Source organism: Apium graveolens, chromosome 4 (genome assembly GCF_009905375.1).
Source record: "Apium graveolens cultivar Ventura chromosome 4, ASM990537v1, whole genome shotgun sequence".
In the NCBI taxonomy this organism is placed as follows: Eukaryota; Viridiplantae; Streptophyta; class Magnoliopsida; order Apiales; family Apiaceae; genus Apium; species Apium graveolens.
The window spans coordinates 65788075-65810260 of NC_133650.1; the positions used below are offsets into that span (position 1 = coordinate 65788075).

General features: G+C 39.0%; 5 protein-coding genes across 5 annotated transcripts; 4 read left to right on the top strand and 1 right to left on the bottom strand.

Moving 5' to 3' along the window:
• Positions 1-2344: 2344 nt before the first annotated feature.
• LOC141716756 (protein NOI4-like) lies at positions 2345-4549 on the top strand. Its single transcript, XM_074518939.1, has 3 exons — positions 2345-2484; positions 3611-3790; positions 4286-4549. Exons 1-3 carry the CDS (start codon positions 2476-2478, stop codon positions 4346-4348), a joined length of 252 nt encoding a protein of 83 aa, XP_074375040.1. The 5' UTR covers positions 2345-2475; the 3' UTR covers positions 4349-4549.
• A 1024-nt stretch (positions 4550-5573) lies between these two features.
• Positions 5574-7602, top strand: LOC141716759 (very-long-chain 3-oxoacyl-CoA reductase 1-like). The gene is made up of 3 exons (XM_074518940.1): positions 5574-6368; positions 6633-6702; positions 7031-7602. Exons 1-3 carry the CDS (start codon positions 5719-5721, stop codon positions 7283-7285), a joined length of 975 nt encoding a protein of 324 aa, XP_074375041.1. The 5' UTR covers positions 5574-5718; the 3' UTR covers positions 7286-7602.
• Positions 7603-10495: 2893 nt separating this feature from the next.
• LOC141718596 (uncharacterized) lies at positions 10496-11382 on the top strand. Its single transcript, XM_074520973.1, has 2 exons — positions 10496-10877; positions 10976-11382. Exons 1-2 carry the CDS (start codon positions 10496-10498, stop codon positions 11380-11382), a joined length of 789 nt encoding a protein of 262 aa, XP_074377074.1.
• Positions 11383-13789: 2407 nt separating this feature from the next.
• Positions 13790-14323, top strand: LOC141718597 (uncharacterized). Its single transcript, XM_074520974.1, has one exon. The coding sequence runs from the start codon at positions 13790-13792 to the stop codon at positions 14321-14323; it is 534 nt and encodes a 177-aa protein (XP_074377075.1).
• Positions 14324-20399: 6076 nt separating this feature from the next.
• On the bottom strand, positions 20400-22121 carry LOC141716760 (benzyl alcohol O-benzoyltransferase-like). Its single transcript, XM_074518941.1, has 2 exons — positions 21569-22121; positions 20400-21437 (listed from the first exon to the last, which is right to left on the bottom strand). The coding sequence occupies exons 1-2, from the start codon at positions 22019-22021 to the stop codon at positions 20517-20519; spliced, it is 1374 nt and encodes a 457-aa protein (XP_074375042.1). The 5' UTR covers positions 22022-22121; the 3' UTR covers positions 20400-20516.
• Between the last annotated feature and the right edge of the window lie 65 nt (positions 22122-22186).

Below are 22186 nucleotides of genomic sequence, written 5' to 3' on the forward strand. Positions count from 1 at the left end.
TTGTCTAAACTATTTATGGCAATATTATTTGACAGACTTTTACCTAAACTCGACACCATTATATTTCAGTGAAAAATAAACTATTCAAATGGTAAAAAAATGGTAAAAATATTTATTTGGTGCGAATCGTAAAAATTAATAATTTTTTTTGCTAGCACGCGTAGCTGACTCATCAAACTGGAACGGGTCATTTTACGTACCCAGTTACTAATATATAATAAAGACAAGTAACCAACAAAATTCATTTAGCACATAATTTATAATTACAACACATAATTATACTTTATTCACTTAATCACGTCGTGAAATTCCTAGTTGCTACAGTATAGATTGCTCAAATGCATGATTGTAACATTTGCTACAAAATATTCTATTAGCTCAAACTCAATCCCCAATTTTTAAATATAATTCATTTCATCTATAAATGTGAAATCATTATATGTTTACTTAATAATTATTTGATTTTATGATATGAAGAACATGCATGGATGAATAAAATCAGATTCGAACAATTACTTAATCACTCATCACTAATGTTCAACAAACTTAAAGATATACACAGAAGTATCATATGTAATATCATATGTGAAAAAAAAATCAATGATGTAAGAGTGCATATAGAGGAGGAATTAACAAAATGGACCCGGTGAATAACACTAATACCTCAATTTTTTATTCAAGTGATAGTTACTCTGTAGTTGTAGTAAAAAAAATAACTGAAACTTTTTGGTGCCTGATAAAAGAATTGGAGATGTGTCAATTGTATTTCAATTTAGCCATAATTTGGTATCTATACATTTTTTCATAAAATTAAACCACATTAAGTAATTTATGTTATTGTCTAATTTGAAACTTTTATTTTTCTCTTATATATTAGCAACAAAAAAATAATACTAACATCATATCGCAACTATTCGTGACAATAATATTTGAGATACTTTTACCTAAACTCAACACCATGATTTCCAGCGAAAAATAAAATATTCAAATTATAAAAAGAAATGGTAAAATATTTTATTTGGTGCTAATCGTAAAAAATAATAAAATTAATTTTTATTTGCTAGCACGCGTAGCGCGCGGGCAAAGGTCTCTAGTTTAATCAATGTGTGATTTGATATTCTTTCTCTCTTTGAAATGTATAAGGAATGAATAATACGATTTATGCCAAAAGATTTGACCTTGATTTTCTAATAAATTACATTGCTGCCATTATGTATTCTTTTAATCAAATTTAAATGAAGTAATAAATTAATTGCTAAGACGGAGTTCCTTGCTTCTCTTGATAAGGAGGTTTTCTATTATATATGTATATATATATGTATATATATATGTATATATATATATATAAGTTGCATCATTATACTTTTGCATATAGGCAATTTGGAGTTTGAAAATGTTGGTGACATTTAGTATTTGTGGCTTTCAATGCAAAATTTATTCGCCTATAAATAAGGTCACCCCTAATTTCTAACATTAATTTACTTTTTTTCAGTTTTAAATTCGGTTTTTCATATTTCACTACTCTCTCATCCCAAAATAAAAGACGTTTTAACTTTTAGCACGAATTTTGTAAATCATTGTTCAAAAATTTTTGTAAATTAAAATTTAATATTTATATTTTTATTCAGAAAAAAATTCTTTAAAAATAAAAAATGAAAGTATCATTTTTTATACCTCGAAATGTGTGTTAAATATTGAAATGACTCTTATTTTGAGGATTTTGAAACACATAATACTTAAAGAGAAACTCCAATGGAGGGTGTGAAGAGGCGTGACAACGACATGTGGCATGACGTGATTTGACATCCTTTTCCTTCTCTAATATGTCATTTTGGTGTCAAATGAGTTGGCACCGGGTGCCAACTTGGGGTGCCAGAAGTTGGCATCCCATAAAATATGGTGTCAACTTCATTTGTGGTCCTCATGATGGATAAAATATCATTTCTCTAATATATTTCAATTAAGCATTTTTCTGTTGAATTAATGAAGTTTACATCTTGGGGCGTCAACCGTTGGAGTATTTTTTTTGAAAAAATAGTACTAAAAGTGATATGAAAGATATAAAATTTATAATATAATATTTTTACTTATATGACAAAATTCAAACCCTTCGACAGGTGCCAATCATTAGAATTGCTTTAACCGGCTTTCCCTATTGCATCAAAGTTACAAACATATACTAACATACGTTTAAAGCTTGAGACAGATTAATTAAATATTAAAATATAATATTTGTAGTATCAATTTAACGAATTAACACAATTAAGAGTTTAATCTATTTATATTAACTAAAAAAAAAGTAAATACGGATATAAAAGTAGGCCCTTTATTAGTTGTTGTTTTGAGTCTTTTGACCCCAACAACTTTTGCCACCCACATTTTCATATTTTGTCTTCGTTCTCCTTCCTCTCTCGAGGGATCTCTTGTGTCCCATATCTTCCTCGTTCATTAGATATATATATATATATATATGTAATGACGTCGGTAAGTTCATCTCTCTTTTTCATTTACCAACGTAATGGATTTTCTTTGTAAACATAAATTGTATGAAGATATAACATAAATATGAATCGATAAATCATGTTAAGACTTTTGTTTATGTTGCATGTTGCCCTGTGTTAATACCAATGAATCGTTAATGTATTAATATCGTTATCTAGCTAGGTTTAAATTGTTAGCAATCGTTAATGTATTAATACCTTTGTCATGAAGACAAAATTGTAAATTTAAAAGGCTGTTTTCTGCAATTCAATCTTGAATTTATGCACATTTTTTTCCTGGTTAAAGTCGGTACACGAAATTCACATTGATGACACTTGAGCTAAAATTAGAAGCCTCGACCTCTCGTTATGATGGAGGAGCCAATTAAGTAAAACTGTAAAACTAACGTGTTTGGTTTATCCGATAAGTAACTTATAAGTCGTGAAGGTATCCAAACATTGATGAACACAAGTGGATGTCTAATGATAATTATAAAACATTGATGTCTAATGATAAGCTTAAGTTCAAGTTTTTTTTAAAGGAAAACTAGGTCTTTATTGTTGCTTCTTTCAAGTACTCTTAACATCTCTAAACAAATTAGGAGCTTGATTAGTCAGATTCCGCACATTTGTTGTTAACAACCCCAAATTTGAAAAGAATAATATGTCCGTTGAAGTATAAGAGACCTGCTCTGTTGGTTTTGAATAATCTTGAACGTGACACTTGAGCTCGTTTACCAAAAGTTAGCTCGAGTTTATTATACTGTACACCGAAGAACTAAGGGTAGTGTTAATTCCAGGTTACCACTCTTATTTCTCGCGATTTTTTATTATGTGAACACCAATTTACTATTCATGTAGCCTTGCTCGTAAGATAAAATTATCAAATGTGAAAGAAAAATGATTTTAAAATAAGAATGTTTTGATGCTTTCCATATAGCACCACCCACCAGAACTTGTGATAGAAGACTGTATGTGTTGTACTTGTGCAAATGCATTTTCTCTTAATAACTGGAAGTATTCTTGCGGATTCATTACTTATCTCATATTGTAGTTGACAATCAACAATTACATATTACTGAAAAAAATTGTGAAATTCTAAAGCTTTTACTGTCCATATATGTATGCAGCAAGATAAGGGGCGTCCCTTGCCAAAATTCGGCGAGTGGGATGTTAATAATCCTTCATCTGCTGATGGATTCACAGTTATTTTTGCCAAGGCTAGGGATGACAAGAAAACTAATATAACTGCTTTGAATGGAGGTCCGCCTCGTAGGGTTGAGCCTAGACCTCACCCAAACCTTCCAAAGGTATGTATGTTAATTATGTTATAACATACCGCCAAGTTTCCTGCTAAGTTCCCTGCTGTTTCAGTAACTGGTAGCCTAAGCCTTTTCTAATTTCAAAACATATTGATATAGTTATGTTTGTTACTTTGTTGCAGAACTATATTTCACCCTTGCTAATTTAATAATGTGAGACAAACTTTCCCGCCAAATTTTTGCTTGTATTGATTGTCTGTATTTATGATGAGTTTTATGTCAATTTTTAAATACCTAAAGAGTGCATTGCATAAAAACCCAGCAAGATCCACCTCTAAGAATGTATATAGCTTCATATGCCCTGTGAGCCATTGTCTTTATCTTTATACCCTGCAGTTTCTTATACCTAACAAGTACTGTATTCTGTGTTCGAATGCCACTAGAAAAACAAACAATTCTAGAAGTCATTTATTTGTAAATATTACATACTTAGTAGCTCTGACATAAATAAATTTGATATGATTTTCTCGTTGGTTGGTGCAGAGGGAGTGGTGTTGCTTCCGCTGGAGAAATTCAGCAGCAGTGATCGAGAAAGAGAAAGAGTAATAGAAATTGTGGGGGTCGCATAGTGCAAGAAAGCTTCCCTTTTCCCCTATTTTACATGTATGTTAATTATAAGATGAGTTACAATACATAATCATGCATCCATGTAAAATGTAATTGGGAAGAGAAGACACGAAACACATAAACGTGCGCTTGTACTAATGTTACTGAAGAACATATATACTTACCCATATACTTCGTCCATGTTTAGTGTATGTCTACGAATACTGTTGTGAAGCTTTACTTAATTTTTAGATAATAAACAGTATGAGCTTTGGGTATTAACACGGCAAAATATGCTTCAAGTTCAACTATGATCGGATCAAAATCACTTGCAGAGAGTAAGGAGCTGAACGAAACTAACTTGTATTCTAAGTTGCTCTAGCAGTTGAAGTCTTGGTTTAAGTCTTGTTTGAGTTTGTCAGTTCAGTGTCTAGTTATGATTGGATTCATAATGTTGTTTAGGTCCTTTAGTTAGTAGTTTGGTTGAGTCTGCTGATGTCTTCAAGATCCTTGTAGTGCTGCTGCCCTTGGTGCAGCAAGGGCTTCTATCTTTTCAGTTTATTTCCTAGGGTTGTAATGTTCTGAACTCCTACTATAAGCGGAGATTATTAATGTCATTAGGATTTTTTTTTTTAAAAAAAAAAAAAAATTAATCAAGGGAGCGCTGGACCGAGAGTGGTACAGGGCCAGTTAAGTTTAGCTTGGCTTTGAGATGGTAGCCATGTACTATTCAGTACCCAAATAAGAAAAAGGCCCCGGATCTCAGTTATTACAGCTGCTAAAAGTTAACATTGCTTGCTTGTATTAAATGCCTCCCCTACTAAAAAGTAAAAACTTGACTTGAGTCTGTAGTATGCAAGGTGGACCAAACAATTATGATTGTTAGCTCAACAACCTTCTTCACCGCTAATTCAACCAACGACTCCACAAGCAATATAACTGCGAATATCTCAGCTCTTCCATCTCTTACTGCTAAAAAGTTCTCTCTACGTCTAATTTCCAAAATATGAGATGTGTCTGATAGGCTAAAAACGGGACGATTCGCTTTTAATTCCGAAATGACCAACCACTCAACTGCCATTGTACCATACTAAGTACAAGCTATGGCTGGGTTCACATGCAGTAGCTAAATAAGGTTCTAGTTGCTCATATCAGTTGGAACAATCTAGTTATAAATAAAGAGTAATCTAGTTAATAACTACAGAGTAATCTAGTTGATATTTAACATCAAAAGAATTATAATGTCAAATTATTAATGTGAAGATCTAAGAAAATGATACTCTTGAAAAGTACTGGAGGCACTCATTATATCGAAAAATCTCCTATATAAACGCCTAAAGATTGAATATTTATCACAAACGTTTTACAATATGCTTATGGAGCTCTGGTTTACAGGACAACTAAATTCTCTGCCCTTGTGGCTTCCTCTCCTTCTTCTGGCTATTGGTTCTTTCGTTGTTTCCAAATTATTATTTTCTTTTCTCAAATGGGTCTTTGTTTATTTTCTAAGACCGGCCAAGAACCTCAAGAACTACGGGTCGTGGGCACTGATCACAGGGCCAACCGATGGTATTGGCAAAGCCTTCGCCTTCCAGCTGGCCCGAAAAGGCCTCAATCTTATTCTTGTTGGCAGGAACCCTGAGAAGCTCAAACATGTTTCTGATGCAATCTTGGCTAAAGGAGGAAATACCAAGATTAAAACTGTTGTTCTAGATTTTTCAGGTGATTTATCGGAAGGGCTAAGAAAGATTGGTGAAGTTATTGATGGTTTGGATGTTGGAGTTCTAATTAATAATGTGGGATGTTGCTACCCTTATGCAAGGTACGTACATGAATTGGACGAGAAATTGATGGCTGATTTGATAAAAATAAATATCGAGGGGACTACCAAGGTCACTCATGCCGTGTTGCCTGGAATGCTGAAGAGGAAGAGAGGTGCAATTGTTAATATTGGTTCTGCTGGTGGTGGATCTATATTATCTTCTTATCCTCTTTACACTGTTTATGCTGCTGCAAAAGGGTAAGAGAACTAGACTTGTCTTAGTTATCTATTGTTACTCCCTCTGCATTTCTTTCTCTGTTTTGATGTCAGTTTGTAGCTTCTCAACTCTCCAGACCATGCTTCTGGGTGGGATGTACTTCGCTTCCCTTAGCAGAAAGTTGCAATATTTCTTAAACCAAAATATTTGAACAACTCCACAGAACTAAAACTTAGATTCCTTCTTTAAATATGTAGAATTGCAACATGCCAAGTGATTAAAAGTTGAATGTTTGTATCTTTCAGATATGTCGATCAGTTCTCGAAATCCCTTTATGTGGAGTACAAAAGGAGCGGCATTGACGTCCAGTGTCAGGTATTGCTCTACACTTTCCCATGATTTAAAAGGTCTTCTTGTAAAGGCATATCCGGTGTATAAGATTTTTGCATCAATAGAGAAAGATTCCGATGTACACGGTCTTACCCTTTTAGAAAGAAAAAAAAAACTATTTTTAAGATTTGACCCATGACTTAACAGATATCAAATATACACTTGTCAGTCAGTTTACAAACTTATTTTCAACTCTGGCGAGCGAGCTATCATAATACTGTAAAAAGAGACTAATTTTTTCGCTCTGCATAATGTAGTTAATATTATGGACTGTAAAGTTACTATACCTTGATCTTAATGTGTTTTGTTACAGGTCCCCTGTTACGTAGCAACAAAGATGGCATCAATACGGAAATCTTCATTCCTGGTTCCATCATCTGATGGTTATGTTCGAGCTGCCCTGCGATGGGTAGGCTATGAGCACCAATGCACTCCTTACTGGCCTCATTCTGTCATGTGGGCTTTGGCAAACTCTACACCTGACTTTATTCTTGACGCTCTGGCTTTGTGGTACTTCCTTTCACTCCGCAAGAGAGGACAACTCAAAGATGCTCGGAAGAAGAATTGAACAGGCTTCTCATTCTCCCAGGTTACAGACATACTTCAAATGCCTGGTGACCATGTTGTTTGCTTTGCATCTATACATGTTATTTGGTGTATGACTAGCCAAGGGAATGTATGACTGTGACAGTTCGGCAAAACCAAATAAAATGGGGTTTAGATGCTCCCATCCCAACATTTGTGCTCACATTAGAATTTACAACCCGTTGTGCTAGATGTAGATTGCCTTGTGACTCCAATTGTTGCCATACAGGGAGTAGTTTATAACGAGCTTTCACTGGTTAGATGCAAATTTATATATATCAAGAATATGTTGGGCCCTAAGCTGCGAGAAAACAGTAGTTGTAATTAGGGCGGTTCAAGGACCAAGCTGTGCGTGAACAAGCTCGAGCTCGGCGAGCTCGAATAGACAAATGGGTTCGTTAAGCAAACCGAGCTCGAGCCGATCTTTGGGTTGTTCGGCTCGAGCTCGGGTTTAACTCGGCTCGAAGTCGCTCGTTAAAATTCGAAAAAATTCTACTATATCCTGAATATTTTTATATAGGTATGATATTTTTAAAAAAAAATCCGGCTTCACTGTATTTTGTTTCATCTTCCAACGATCATTTTGCATACCATATGTGATATATTTTAACGTGATTTAGAATTTTTTTAATTTTAGTTTCCAATTTTAAAATCTGGCTTCATAATTAAATTTTAGTTAAGATTTTTTTTAAAAATATTTTTCATCGATCCAACCGTATTAATGTCATAAAATATATATTTTAATCATATAACCAAAGTTTCGCATCAAAATAATTTTATTTAATTTACTATTTTAACGGTCAAGCATTAATTTGACTATTAACGCTAACTAGTGTTTAGTCCAGATTTGTTGTTTCGATAATTTTAAAAATACTTTATATCGGTCCAACCGTATGGATGTCATAAAATATATATTTTATTGATATAAATAAAGTTTCAGATCAAAATAATTTTATTTGGTTTGCTATTTTAACGGTCAAACATTAGCTTGACTAGTATTAGTTAGTAGTGTTTAGTCCTGTATTGGTGTCTCGACTTATTTAATATTATTTTTAATTGATCCAACCATATGGATGTCAAAATAAATATATTTTAATGATATAACTAAAGTTTCAAATCAAGATAATTTTATTTGGTTTGTTATTTTAACAGTCAAGTATTAGTTTGACTATTACCGCTAACTAGTGTTTAGTCCAGATTTGTTGTTTTGATTATTTTAAAAATACTTTATATCGATCCAACCGTATGGATGTCATAATATATATATATATATATTATTGATATAACCAAAGTTACAGATTAAAATAATTTTATTTGGTTTGCTATTTTAACAGGCAAATATTAGTTTGACTAGTACTAATAACTAGTGTTTAGTCCTCTATTGGTGTCTCGACTTATTTAAAATCATTTCTAATTGATCCAACCGTATGGATGTCAAAATAAATATATTTTAATTATATAACCAAAGTTTCAAATCAAGATAATTTTATTTGATTTGTTATTTTAACAGTCAAGTATTAATGTGACTATTACCACTAATTAGTGTTTAGTCCTGATTTGTTGTTTTGATTATTTTAAAAATACTTTATATCGATCCAACTGTATGGATGTCATAATATATATATATATATATATATATATATATATATATATATATTTTATTGATATAACCAAAGTTAAAGATGAAAATAATATTATCTGGTTTGCTATTTTAACAGTCAAATATTAGTTTGACTAGTACTAGTAACTACTGTTTAGTCCTGTATTGGTGTCTCAACTTATTTAAAATTATTTTTAATTGATCCAACTGTATGGATGTCAAAATAAATATATTTTAATGATATTGATATGTATAGAAAATACATCCTAAAGATACATTAAATGTCACATTAATTACAATTGGGCTTCTTGTCTAAAAGTCCAGTACAGACCTGTCGGGTCCGAACTCATAGCAGACTCAAGACGGCCCATAGACAAGGCCCACTAGCTGAGGTCGTCAAGGTCCACAAACACAAGCTGTTCACGGACTAGGCCCAATACGGCTAGAAGAGCAGAGACGTGTGTTCTAAACGGACTCGAAGTCCTACATAGAAGGTTCTGGAGCTCCTTTCTCTATAGGAATCCTAATCACCATCTAAATTAGAGACTTGTCCACCAAGTCTCCCAACATAAGTCTAACTCTAAACTTACCTCTATATAAAAGGCTCTACCCCTCAACCTAAAACTACGTTTTTGGCTTGATTCTCTACAACATAGAGATATGTAGGCATCTTGCAAGGATCGATTGTCCCGAACGCAAGAGAATCCATTAAAGCTCGAAGCTCACTAACCCTAGCATTAAATACTAACGCACTCAGGTTTTTATTCCACAACATTTGGCGCCGTCTGTGGGAAGACTACAACAACCATGGTGGATACACGGAGGAGAAACAATGGTGGAACAGACACTACTGTTCCACCGCGAACAATTGCATCAGCGGTGGAAGTACCACCACACGCAACTTATGCCTCCATCCAAGGAGGAACCCTGGTATGGGCAACCGAGGCTCAGCCACAAGCGACGAATCCCCCGGCTCCTCAAGGGACGAATCCCCAATTTCAGCAGCTATATGCACCTGTGAACTCTCAACCCGTTGGGTATGGGTACTCGACGATTGTGACTACTAAAAATACCCCTTACGGGATGCCTCTATACCCCGAAGTTGGAGGGAGTGGACACTCTAATAGGAGTGAAGCATAAGGGAAGACGCCCTAATACATACGTGGCTTGACTCCTATTCCGGAGGATCAAGAATTCTCTGGACCTTATACTGAAAGAGACCCTGAATCATCGGATGATGATGTTGCTCCAAGAAGGAGGCGTGCTGGCAAAGAGCCGATGGCTGATACTGAACAACGCTCTAGGAGCACTCAAGGGAAGAATCCCCAAGATGTTCAAGAGAGGATCAGGGCTCATGAAGCTGAGATCCAAAGGCTGAAGCGTGACCTGGAGATACATCTGGCCCCAAGACCCCCACTCGCTCCGAGATGGAGAAATCCTTCTCTAGTCATAGACCTGGATGGTCCAATACCAAGAAAGACAGTTTCCCCAAGGGCTGATCCAAGTGATCTTTTACCCCTAGGAGATCCTGATGATCCAAACCCACTATTCACTGATGAGATAATGAATGCCCACATCTCAAGGAAGTTCAAGATGCCCACCATCAAAGCATATGATGGTACTGGCGACCCTGCTAATCATATTAGGACATTATCTAACGTCCTGATGCTACAGCCCGTGAACGATGCTTTTAAGTGTCGAGCCTTCCCTCAAACCCTATTGGGCATGGCTCAAAGGTGGTACAGCCGTCTTCCCCCAAACTTTATTGGATCCTTTAATAACTTGAGTAAAGCTTTTATCAAACAGTTCATAAGTGGCAGAGTGCACGAGAAGAGTTCAGCCTCTCTCATGGGCATAGTCCAAGGAGCGAAGGAGTCCCTGAGAGAATATTCGAATCGATTTACGAAGGAGGCTTTGAAGGTCCCTGATCTTGATGATAAGGTAGCTATGTCCTTGGCTAAGCGCCCTCCCGAAAGTATGCTGCAGCTCTAGGATAGAGCCGGAAAATATATCAAGGTGGCGGAGAGTATGAAGAAGACAACTGTGAATAATGAACCTACTTGGAACAAGAAGCGGAATACGAGGACAAATATCCACGAATTGGCAAAAACTCTGACTCCTCATCTTCTAAGAAGAATCAACAACCAAGGTTCACTGAATATGCAAGGTTGAATGCTCCAAGGAGCCAAATCCTTATGGAAATTGAAAAGGATAAAGACTTCAAATGGCCGAAGCCACTAAGGGGAGACCCCGAGAAGAGAGACAAGAGTCGGTACTGCAGGTTTTACAAAGATATTGGTCATAACACTGACGATTGTAGGCAACTCAAGAATGAGATTAATTATTTGATCCGAAGAGGAAAATTCGGACATTTCACCAAGGGTGAAGAGGCTGAAGGCCAAAAAGAGACAATGATCGAAGAGATGACGATCGAAGGGATAACGACAGAGATTGCAACCCACAGCCCTGAGGGCTGTTAATCAATATGATCTCAGGAGGACCTACAGCAGCTGGTACTACAAGGAACTCCCGAAAAGCTTATGCAAGAGAAGTAATGAGCATAGTTGGAGAGCCATCTAAGCGTTCTAAGTCAGAGATGCCACTAGAATTTGGTGATCCAAACCTTGAAGGTTTGAAATTTCCTCATCATAATCCTCTGGTTATCACTCCGGTAATTGGAAATTGTCCTGTTATGAGGGTCCTAGTGGACAATGGAGCTTCCGTGGACATTCTGTTCCATGACACATTCATAAGGATGGGATACAATGATTCTCAACTAACTCCCTCCGACGCACCCATCTACAGGTTTAATCATGTGGAATGCAAAGTCGAAGGAGCAATACAACTTCCCGTAACTATCTGGAAGAACCCAGGGAGGCCACATAAATGTTAAACTTTCAGGTTGTTAATGCAGCCTCTACTTGCAATGCTATCATGGGTAGAACGGGGATCCATGCTTTTAAGGATGTGCCCTCAACCTACCATACGGTACTGAAGTTCCCAACTAGGAATGCTGTTGGAGAAGCAAAAGGAGATCAGAAAATGGCCCGCAGTTGCTATGTTGTAACACTTATGCCCGATGGAATCGGGGGCAGGTTCTCCCCATAGAAGACATGGATGTCCGAGAGAATGATGAACTGTGAGGGAAGCCATCCGAGGATTTGGTCCAAATTCCTTTAGATCCCTTAGACCCGGAGAAGGTCATGTACATTGGGACATCTCTGGACAAGCCCTTGAAGGGCTGAATGGCAATTTTCCTCAAAGAAGATAGTGATGTATTTGCTTGGACAATAACTGATATGCCTGGGATTGAACCAAACCTTATAACTCATAGGTTGAACGTTGATCCAACTTGGAAGGATGTAAAGAAAAGGAAAAGAACTTATGCCCATGATAGGCTGGAAGCCATTAAGCAGGAGGTCGAGAAGCTTTTAAAAGCTGGATTTATTGAGGAAGTACAATTCCCTGAATGGTTGACCAACCCCGTAATGGTTAAGAAGGCCAATGGGAAGTTGATGATGTGCATTGACTTACTGATTTGAATGATGCTTGTCCCAATGATTGTTACCCCTACTAAAGATTGATACCCTGATCGATGCCATTGCTGGACATGAGATGCTAAGCTTTATGGATGGCTTCAATGGTTACAATCAGATTAGAATGCATAAGGATGACACCCCCAAGGTATCCTTCATAACTGAATTTGGTGTATTTTGTTATCTTGTTATGGCTTTTAGACTTAAGAATGCGGGAGCTACTTACCAAAGGCTGGTAAATAAGATATTTGCCCATCTAATTGGGAAGACCATGGAGGTCTATGTTGATGACATGTTAGTCAAAAGCCTAAGCAAGGCCGGTCATATTAGCCATCTCATAGAGGCATTTGAAGTGCCGAGTCACCACAAGATGATGTTAAACCTAGCCAAGTGTGCTTTTGGTGTTGGATCTGGAAAATTTTTGGGTCACATGGTCTCTAAGAAAGGAATAGAGGCCAACCCTGACAAGATCAAAGACATGCTAGACATGGAGCCACCATGCTTCATCAAGGATATTCGAAAGATGACAGGAAGAATCGCAGCTCTAGGGAGGTTCATCTCCAAATATGGTGAACAAATGCCTGCCAATTTTCAAAACCCTTAAGAAGGTGAAGGACTTTGAATGGACAACTGAGAGCCAAGAGGCCTTTGAACAGATAAAGAAGTATATTACTGAAGCCCCGTTGTTGGCTAAACCAAGTCCGGAGGACACTCTTTATTTGTACCTCGCGATATCTGAACAAGCCATGAGTGCAGTCCTCGTGAAGGAAGAGCAGAAGCTCCAGAAGCCTGTGTACAACGTAAGCAAGGTGCTCCATGAAGCATAGTTGAATTACTCCACCACGGAAAAGTTCACGCTTGCTCTCATCACTGCCTCGAGGAAGTTGAGACCATACTTCCAGGCTCACAAGATCGAAGTCCTGACGGACCAACCCTTGAGGAACATTCTTCATAGCCCGAGGCCAGTGGGAGGCTCATCAAATGGGCAATTGAGCTAGGAGAATTTGATATCAGGTACAAGCCTCAAACGGCCATCAAGACTAAGGCCTTAGCAGGCTTTGTGGTTGAATGCAGCATTAACGACCAAGAAGTCGGGGGGCAAGAGATAATAACCCCAGAAGGAGCAGAGAAGGAAAAGGATGAAGAAACGGCCTTGAAAGAGTATTGGGTTCTCCATTTTGACGGAGCGTCCAAAACGAAATCTAGTGGTGCAGGCCTAGTATTGCAAAGCTCTGATGGGTTCATGATTGAATATACTTTGAAGTTGGATTTCCTAACTACGAACAACGAAGCAGAATATGAAGCATTGATAGCTGGCTTAGGCTTGGCTAGAGCCGTGAGGGCCAAAAATATGAAGGTCTATGGAGAATCAAGACTTGTAGTTGCTCAAATTAATGGAGAGTTTGAGGCCAATGACGATACTATGGCCAAGTACCTGAGAGTCGTAATGGGAATACCGACTCAGTTCGATGAGTGGTACGCAGAACATGTTTCGAGAGAGGAGAACACTACGGCGGATACCTTGTCTCAGTTCACCTCGTCTGAAATCGAGAACTATCCGAGAAGTATTTACTTCCAGGTCTTGAAGACCCCTACTATTCATGTCATAAATCTGATAGCCCCGGTTGGTGTGCCAAGCTGTTGGATAGACCCGATCAAGACCCACTTAAAAACTGGGTGGCTTCCCGACGATGCCCAGGAGGCACGCAAGCTGTCGGTTAGAGCATTGCGATACTCATTGATTGAATGCCTTCTTTATAAAAGGTCCTTTTTCATTCCGTACTTGAAGTGCTTAAGACCTCTTGAAGCAGATGAGGCACTTAAAGAAGCCCATGAAGGGATTTGTGGACAACACTTGGGGGCAGGGCCCTCACTCACAAGATAACTCAGTTGGGATTCTATTGGCAAACTATGCTAGTCGATGCAAAGGATTATGTGAATAAATGTGACAGATGCCAGAGGCACGCTCCAATCGGACGACAGCCCCTCGAGAGGCTTACATCGATCAGCACACCCATCCCTTTTGCAATGTGGGGAATGGACATACTTGGACCATTTCTTGTAGTATCGGGACAGAGAAAGTTCATTGTGGTAGCCATAGACTACTTTACAAAATGGATTGAGGCTAAGCCACTAGCCAAGATAACCACTAAGAAAATGGACCAATTTTTCTGGGAGAATGTGATATACCGATATTGAATCCCACGCATCCTTGTCATGGATAATGGGAAACAATTCGATAATGCAGAATTCAGATAGTACTGCGATGATAACAGCATAGAACTTCGCTTCACCTCGGTTGCACATCCTCAGGAAAACGGGCAAGCAGAAATTGCTAACAGAATCATCTATGATGGACTTAAGAAGAGGGTTGAACACTCGAGAAACACTTGGGTGGATGAGTTGCTACCTATACTATGTGCATATCGTACCACCTACAAAGTGACAACTGAAGCTACCCCGTTCATGCTGGCTTACGGAGCCGAGGCAGTGGTGCCCCTTGAAATCACACATGGATGCCCTAGGGTCGAAGCTTACGAGCCAGAGACCAACGAAGAAGGCATGAGGCTCGCTCTCGATCTCATTGACGAGGTCAGGGACGAGGCCAATGCCCGCAATGCAGAGCATCAACGAAGAGCCTCCCTCTATTATAATAGAAGGGTTAAAGAAAGGTTCTTTTACCTAGGAGACTTAATCTTAAGAAATATTGAGGCATTAGGAGTTGAAGAGAAAGAAAAGCTAACCCCTAACTGGGAAAGACCATATAAGGTCAAGAAAATATTAGGACGAGGATCCTATAAGTTGGAAACCCTGAGCGGTGACAAAGTGCCTCATACCAGCTGGCACGTTTCGAACCTGAAGGTTTATTATGTTTAGGACATGAAAGACATGTTCCTAGTACTTAGTAGTAAATGGAGGACTAAGGCCGACCAGTGTACGAGCATCTAATGAATAAAAGTCCCGAAGGACCAAAGTACCGAAAATAAAAGATGAATATGAAATCAAACTACAAATGCAGGAGATCTTGAAGGATCATAAATCAAGTCATGATGAACAATTATGTTACACGCGGAAGATGTTCAAGTCCATGAAGGACCGCAAACAGATAACCGCTGAATAAAATCCACACACGGCAAACAAAGCAATGCAAGGCCTAAACACTGAAGGATAATCTATAGTCCAAAATCAGATGATTGGCCAATAGTGGCAATCTCAGAAACAACCCAAAGGCTAGGAAACCCCACAAATTTACCACATCCGGGTAAGAGCTATGAATAGAGCCAATGGACATGTTAACATAGCACACCTCATCATCATGGGTGTCCATCATCTTGAAAAAGTTTTCAGACTGTTGATAAACGCTAAGAGTGCTCTAGAATCCCAATCCTGAAACTTTCTCTCAAGTTTCTTCTTCAATGCCTTCAAGGCCATGTGCTCACTCCTCCATTTTATACTCTTAGTGAAAGAAGCTGCGAAATAGGCGTTGGCCTAATAAGAAAAAGATGTTAGAAAGCTAACTTCACAAAATGTATTTGGTCGACTAAAGTCTACACTACAGACTTCAGTCTACCAAAGAAGGCTGATCAGCCTCCAGAGAAGGCCATTGGCCAACTGGATATCCCTTGGAAAGGGCTCCGGCAGACCGGCCTCCAAGGGAGGCCTTAAGCCAGCCATGCTCCTCCTTAAATTTGAAGTATTGAAAGTTCTAAAAAGAAGAGATGTACCTGATACAAGGCATGAGCCCCTCACATCTCCGCTTCAGGAAGCTGTTCGCCTAATTGGAACAAATTTAACCAATGGAAAATTAGGTGGAAGATAGGTACCCTCGACAGAGAAGCCTCGAAGGCCAGCTTTAATAAGCTTCCTTTGAATTGTGAAGACCTATCACGAACACGAACATGATAGTTTTTGTTTGAGGCCCTTCACGAACGTGACCAAGACATGTTGTCCAAGAAAGCAAAAACTATTTCCCCTGACCGACCATAGGGGTCATGAATGGTTTCCTTGGACGACTAGAGGAGGACGAATAGCCATCCATGAAGGTCTTCAGCCATCTAAAGGGTCCTCAGATGAGGCCCTCACCCGGAAAGGCACTCCTTGAATAAAAAAGATAGAGAAGAAAGTCTAAGCCACGACTTGATATTGAGAAGATTGAAGTTCAAAAACTTCCACGAAATAAGGTCCCGAAGGGCCAATAAGCTTTAGACATTAAGGTTACGGCCGACCAGGGCCTCAAGTGCTTGGTCTCTATGGCCGACCAAGAGTCCTTGAAGCCGACTCCTCCACATAGAGGGGTTAGGCCGACTAGTACATCCTCGAAAGAACGTCTACAGACGTCCGAAACTAATAGGGATGTTCCCCAAATGAAGGTTCCAAGAAAACCATGAACTAGAGCCAAGGGATGCTCCTGGTGAAGACAAGAACTTCCACGGAAACAAATTTCGTAAAGAACAGAACGTTCACGAGAACAAGTTTCATAAATAGTAAGACGCTCACGGAGGTGAGATTCTGGCCTACCAAGAGTCAGTGATACCTAGTCCTCCACAAGGAAGGATTAGGCCGACTAGAACCCTCACGAAGGGAAATAAGTTTCGTGAAGAATAGAACGTTCACGAGAACAAGTACAAACGCTCACTAGAAAAAGGGCATAATATCCATTAAAAAGAGCATGATTGGTCGACCAGGCCACATGAAGGCCTTATAGCCGACCAGGAACCCCTATAGGGTTGATCCAGACCCTCCTGAAGATTTTCTGGCGGAGCTCATCTGAAATTCCTTGAAAATTCTTGAAAAAGTAGGCGCCCAACAAGATCAAGTTTCGTGAAGACTATAACGTCCATGAGAACAAGTTTTGCGAAGGGTAAAGAGTCCATGAGAACAAATTTTGTGAAGATTAGGACGTCTACGAAAACAAATTTCATGAAGAACAGAACGTTCACTAGAAAACGATCAGAAAAGCATGGCTGAGGCTAAACACAAGTCGTTGGTCTTAACTGAGGAATGATAACACTAATCACCATTATTAGCAAAACTTATAGAAGTTAAAATAAGATTAGCTTTTCAGCTAAATAAGTTCCGTGAGCATATGACCGACCAGGAGCCTCCGTATCAGAGCCGTGATGGCCACAATTTGCATGCGGGGAAGATCCGGCCGATCAACCAACAAATTGAGGCCTTTTGGCCTACCAGGAGCCTCCGTATCAGACTCGTGACGACCAAAATTTGGATGCCTGGACGCTTCGGCCGATCAGCCAACAAATTGAGGCCTTTTGGCCTACCAGGAGCCTCCGTATCAGAGTCGTGACGACCATAACTTACATGCGGGAAGCTCTGATCGACCAACCCATAAGTTGGGGCCTTTTGGCCTACCAGGAGCCTCCGTATCAGAGCCGTGACGGCCATAATTTGCATGCGGGAAAGCTCCGGCCGACCAACCCACAAGTTGGGGCCTTTTGGCCTACGAGGAGGCTCCGTAGCAGAGCCATGACGACCACAACTTGCCTCCGTAGTGGCCTTGACCTACTGCCAACAAGTTGAGGCCTTTCAGCTTATCAGAATCTCCTGAAGGAGAGCCCTGAGACCTTCAAAAGTTTTTTCGGAGACCCTCTTAAGAGGCCCTTTGGAAATTTCGTGAAAAGGATAACTCTCAGCAGAACCAAGTTTCGTGAAGACTAGAACCTCTGCGAGAACGAGTTGATTGAAGTGCATAAGATCATACAAAGGAAGTTTGGATAAGTTCAATGAAGTGTAAAGACTTCCTATAAGGACAAGTTCAATGTAACACATAACGTTTAGCAAGAACGAGTACAGAACGTCCACTAGGATGAGTACAAAACGTTCACTGAAACAGCCGTAGCAGAGCCATGAGGAACTCAAAGGCAACCATGAAATTAATTCCATGGAAAATTAAGAGAAACAAGGGCATGATAAGGTATGTAGAAGACCTGGACTCTGAGTGGGAGATTCAAAAAAAAATTGGGGGCAGGGACCCCTGGGCAAACCTCCTCCAGGCCGACCAGGAGCCTCTGTTTTAACATGCCAACCAACCCTCATTTGGGGGCATGAGGCCGAGCAGAGCATCCTGCAGCAAGAGGTTCTGCTCAACCCCGGTGACCCCCCCTTGAAAATTTTGAATTTTTTTGAAAAAAATGGAAAAATTCAGCAAATTTTTGATTTTTTTTAAATTTTCAGGATTTGAAGTAGTGACAAACCCATATTAGGGCCTATTAGTGAATATTAAGCGTAATTAACCCAAATTAGGGGGAATTAGTGATTTGTATGACCAAATTAGCCCCGACTAAAGTTGTTTAACCCATTCACTCTTATAATTAGTGTGAATTAGGGATAATTAGTACCTCGTGCATACTTATTAGTCTTGATTAGCCCCGATTAGGGTGGATTAGCCTTGATTAAGGCCAATTAGTGCATTCTAGCTTAAAATTAGGCTCTTTTCAGCCTGATTAGCAACTTGTACATGGAAATTAGCCCTGATTAGGGACGATTAGCCCCAATTAGGGCCAGTTAGCAGCTTTCACCCTATAATTAACCTTGACGAAGGTTAAGGGGTGATAAACGCTCGCTTTTTATCCCCGGATAAGGCCGTTTAGTGTTAAACACTATCCAAATAGCCTATGCAAAGGCCTTAAGTGTGTATACTCGCACTAGCAAGTTGTTGTAAATATGTAGGTCGCTCCACACTTTACGATAAAATGACGATATCCATGAAGGGCCGACACCCATGAAGGGCCGATACCGGAGAAGGGCCGAAAGTACCCCGAATCGCGAATAGACCATTATAACTTTCACGAAAACTCGAGCAGTATTCACGGAATTTGGGGCGCAAATGATATGGATAGAAAATACATCATAAAGACACATTAAATGTCACATTAATTACACTTGGACTTCTTGTCTTAAAGTCCAGTACAGACCTGTCTAGTCTGAACTCATAGCAGACTCAAGACGACCCATATAGATAAGGCCCACTAGCTGTTCACGGACTAGGCCCAATACGGCTGGAAGAGCAGATACGTGTGTTCTAAACGAACTTGAAGTCCTACATAAAAGGTTCTGGAGCTCCTTCCTCAATAGGACTCCTAATCACCATCTAAATTGGAGACTTGTCCACCAAGTTTTCCAACAGAAGTCTAACCCTAAACTCACCTCTGTATAAAGGGCTCTACCCCTCAACCTAGAACTACGTTTTTGACTTGATTCTCTATAACACAGAGATACGTAGGTATCTTGCAAGGATCGATAGTTCCGAATGTAAGAGCAACCATTAAAGCTCGAAACTCACTAACCCTAGCATTAAATAGTAACACACTCAGGTTTTTGTTCCACAACAGATATAACCAAAATTTCAAATTAAGATAATTTTATTTGGGTTGTTATTTTAAGAGTCAAGTATTAGTTTGACTATTACCACTATTTAGTGTTTAGTCATTAATTGGTGTTTCGATTTTTTAAAAAATATTTTCCATCGATCCAACAGTATGGATGTCAAGATATATATATATATATATTTTAGAAAAATAACCAAAGTTTAAAAAAAAATATTTGATAAGTTATTTTCATAGTCAAACAACGGTTGACCTGGATTTTTTCTGGCTCGGCTCATTTATGTTCGCGAACAAGCTCGTGTTCGGTTCGTTAGTTAACGAGTTCGAGCTCGAACTCGATTTTTGTTCGATAAGAAAGCTCGGCTCGGCTCAGCTCGGCTCGATTCATCAGGAAAAAAAATTAAAACTCAGCTCTGTTCGATTAAAACTCGGCTCGGTTAGGCTAGGTTAGTGAACAACCTAGTTGTAAGCAAAAAGTGTAAAGTATCCTTTATGCTTAAATAAATTCTATTTAGTAAATCAGTATGTTCTACGCCTTATTTTCGGTTCAATCCAAGTATATTTTTATACGTAGTTATTTTTGAATTCATACTGTTATCGCATTACATTAGGATCAAGTAAGAAACAGTCTATGCAACAAGAACTCGCAAAATTAATCGATTAATATGCATGTATCACTTTATTTTAGCAATCATTTCCACACCAAACTTCAGAGCACACAAGCCCACGCAAACTTTACAGTGCTGACTTAATAGGAAGTGAAGTTTTCTCTGTGACGAATTGATAATTGTTCTTCAACATGCCATCAATTTCAAGTGCAAATTTTTCCATTGCAGATGCTGGTAACCAAACTGGCACCACGATTCCCTTCTCACCCTTTTTGTTCTTGAATGGTATGAAAAAACTATTCACAGTCCCCCCTCTGGCCGGACCACCATATGCAGGTCTTCCCCATCCGAAATCAACAGTTCCAAATCCAGCACGTGTCAGGTCTGAGACAAAAAAAGTTCGCACTACTGTGAAATGTGGCCGTCCTTTCAGAACCATCAAGTCGGCAACAGATTTCATGTACTCTTCATTAAAAACTTCTTTAGTTTTCATCACAAGTTCCAGTGCATATTCAATTGGACTCTGACAAAGCTTTCCAGCTGTTGTCAGTGCTGCTGGGAATGCAAAAGCATTTCCATAATATCCCAAAGGCAGAGAAGGGTTGAAATTACCACGTGCATTAATAACACACAGCAAGCGCACCTCCTCTTCAGGATCAAGCTCCAGGGAACAAGTACGACTCCGCCATAGGAAAGCGGTAAGCACTTCGAAGGTGGAACATTTGCGAAAACGAGGAGGAACCAATCGACGCATGGCAAGAATCTCAGCTGGGCCAAAAAAGAAAGAACGTTGGACTATTTCAGCCGTAGGAATCATGGTTTCCTTCATATCAGCCACATCATCATACTCAGGATGTGTACATGTAATACGAGGAGGGTCCCTTGCATTAAGCAATTCTCTTTGCCAAACCGGATGTATAGACGGCACGCTTGCACCTCTAGCAATTTCAGCTAAAGCAGTCATAAATTGAACAAATCCAGCAGCGTCGCATATTGTGTGGTTATGGCGCAAGGCCAACACAAATCCTCCACACTTGAGCCGAGTCACCTATGTATATTTTATCAAATGTAGAGACAATTGAGCTAGAAATCACAGACTAATGATATCAAGAATTAAGTTAACGGCGGATACATCTGTACGTCAGTATGGTGTAAGCTAATTATAAAAAATAAAAATACCTGAATAAGGAGCAGAGGAGTATTAAGAATTTCAGCAGAGCCAGGTACATCAAAAAGAAGTTCCTCTATACATGGAAATGGAGGGTAAAGTGCATCACCAAATTGCTCAAGTGTAACATCCGCATTGGCTTCTATAAACAACACTCCTTCACCTGTGCACTCCACCGCCAGTTTTCGCCCAGCACCTTCCTGTAGACGACCTGCAAATGGGTAATAAAATACAAGAGTTTTGGAAATTGCTTCCCTAATGACTTTCACAGGGTCCTTTTTTAGTACGTCAACGACACTATTATTGTTTCGGTAAAATTGGATAATGGGGACTTGGAAACGGCAAGTTTCTTGATCATCTATGTCTGAGAGAAGTTTGTACTCTCGTGGTGTAGGCTTTTCGGGACATATTAGCTCCGGTGAGAGCCTTGTAACTGTGAAAACCAGTGGCTCCTGTGTTGCCATGCATGCATAAAGTATGCGTCAGATTCAAGAGGTGGATGCAGTTGGAAAATAACTTGTTCAAAATATGTGTAAATATTACATGAGAATATATACAAGTACAATGGAGCTTAGATGTACTAAATACTGCTAATCAGAAACTGAATGTGAAGAATACGGATGAAAAAT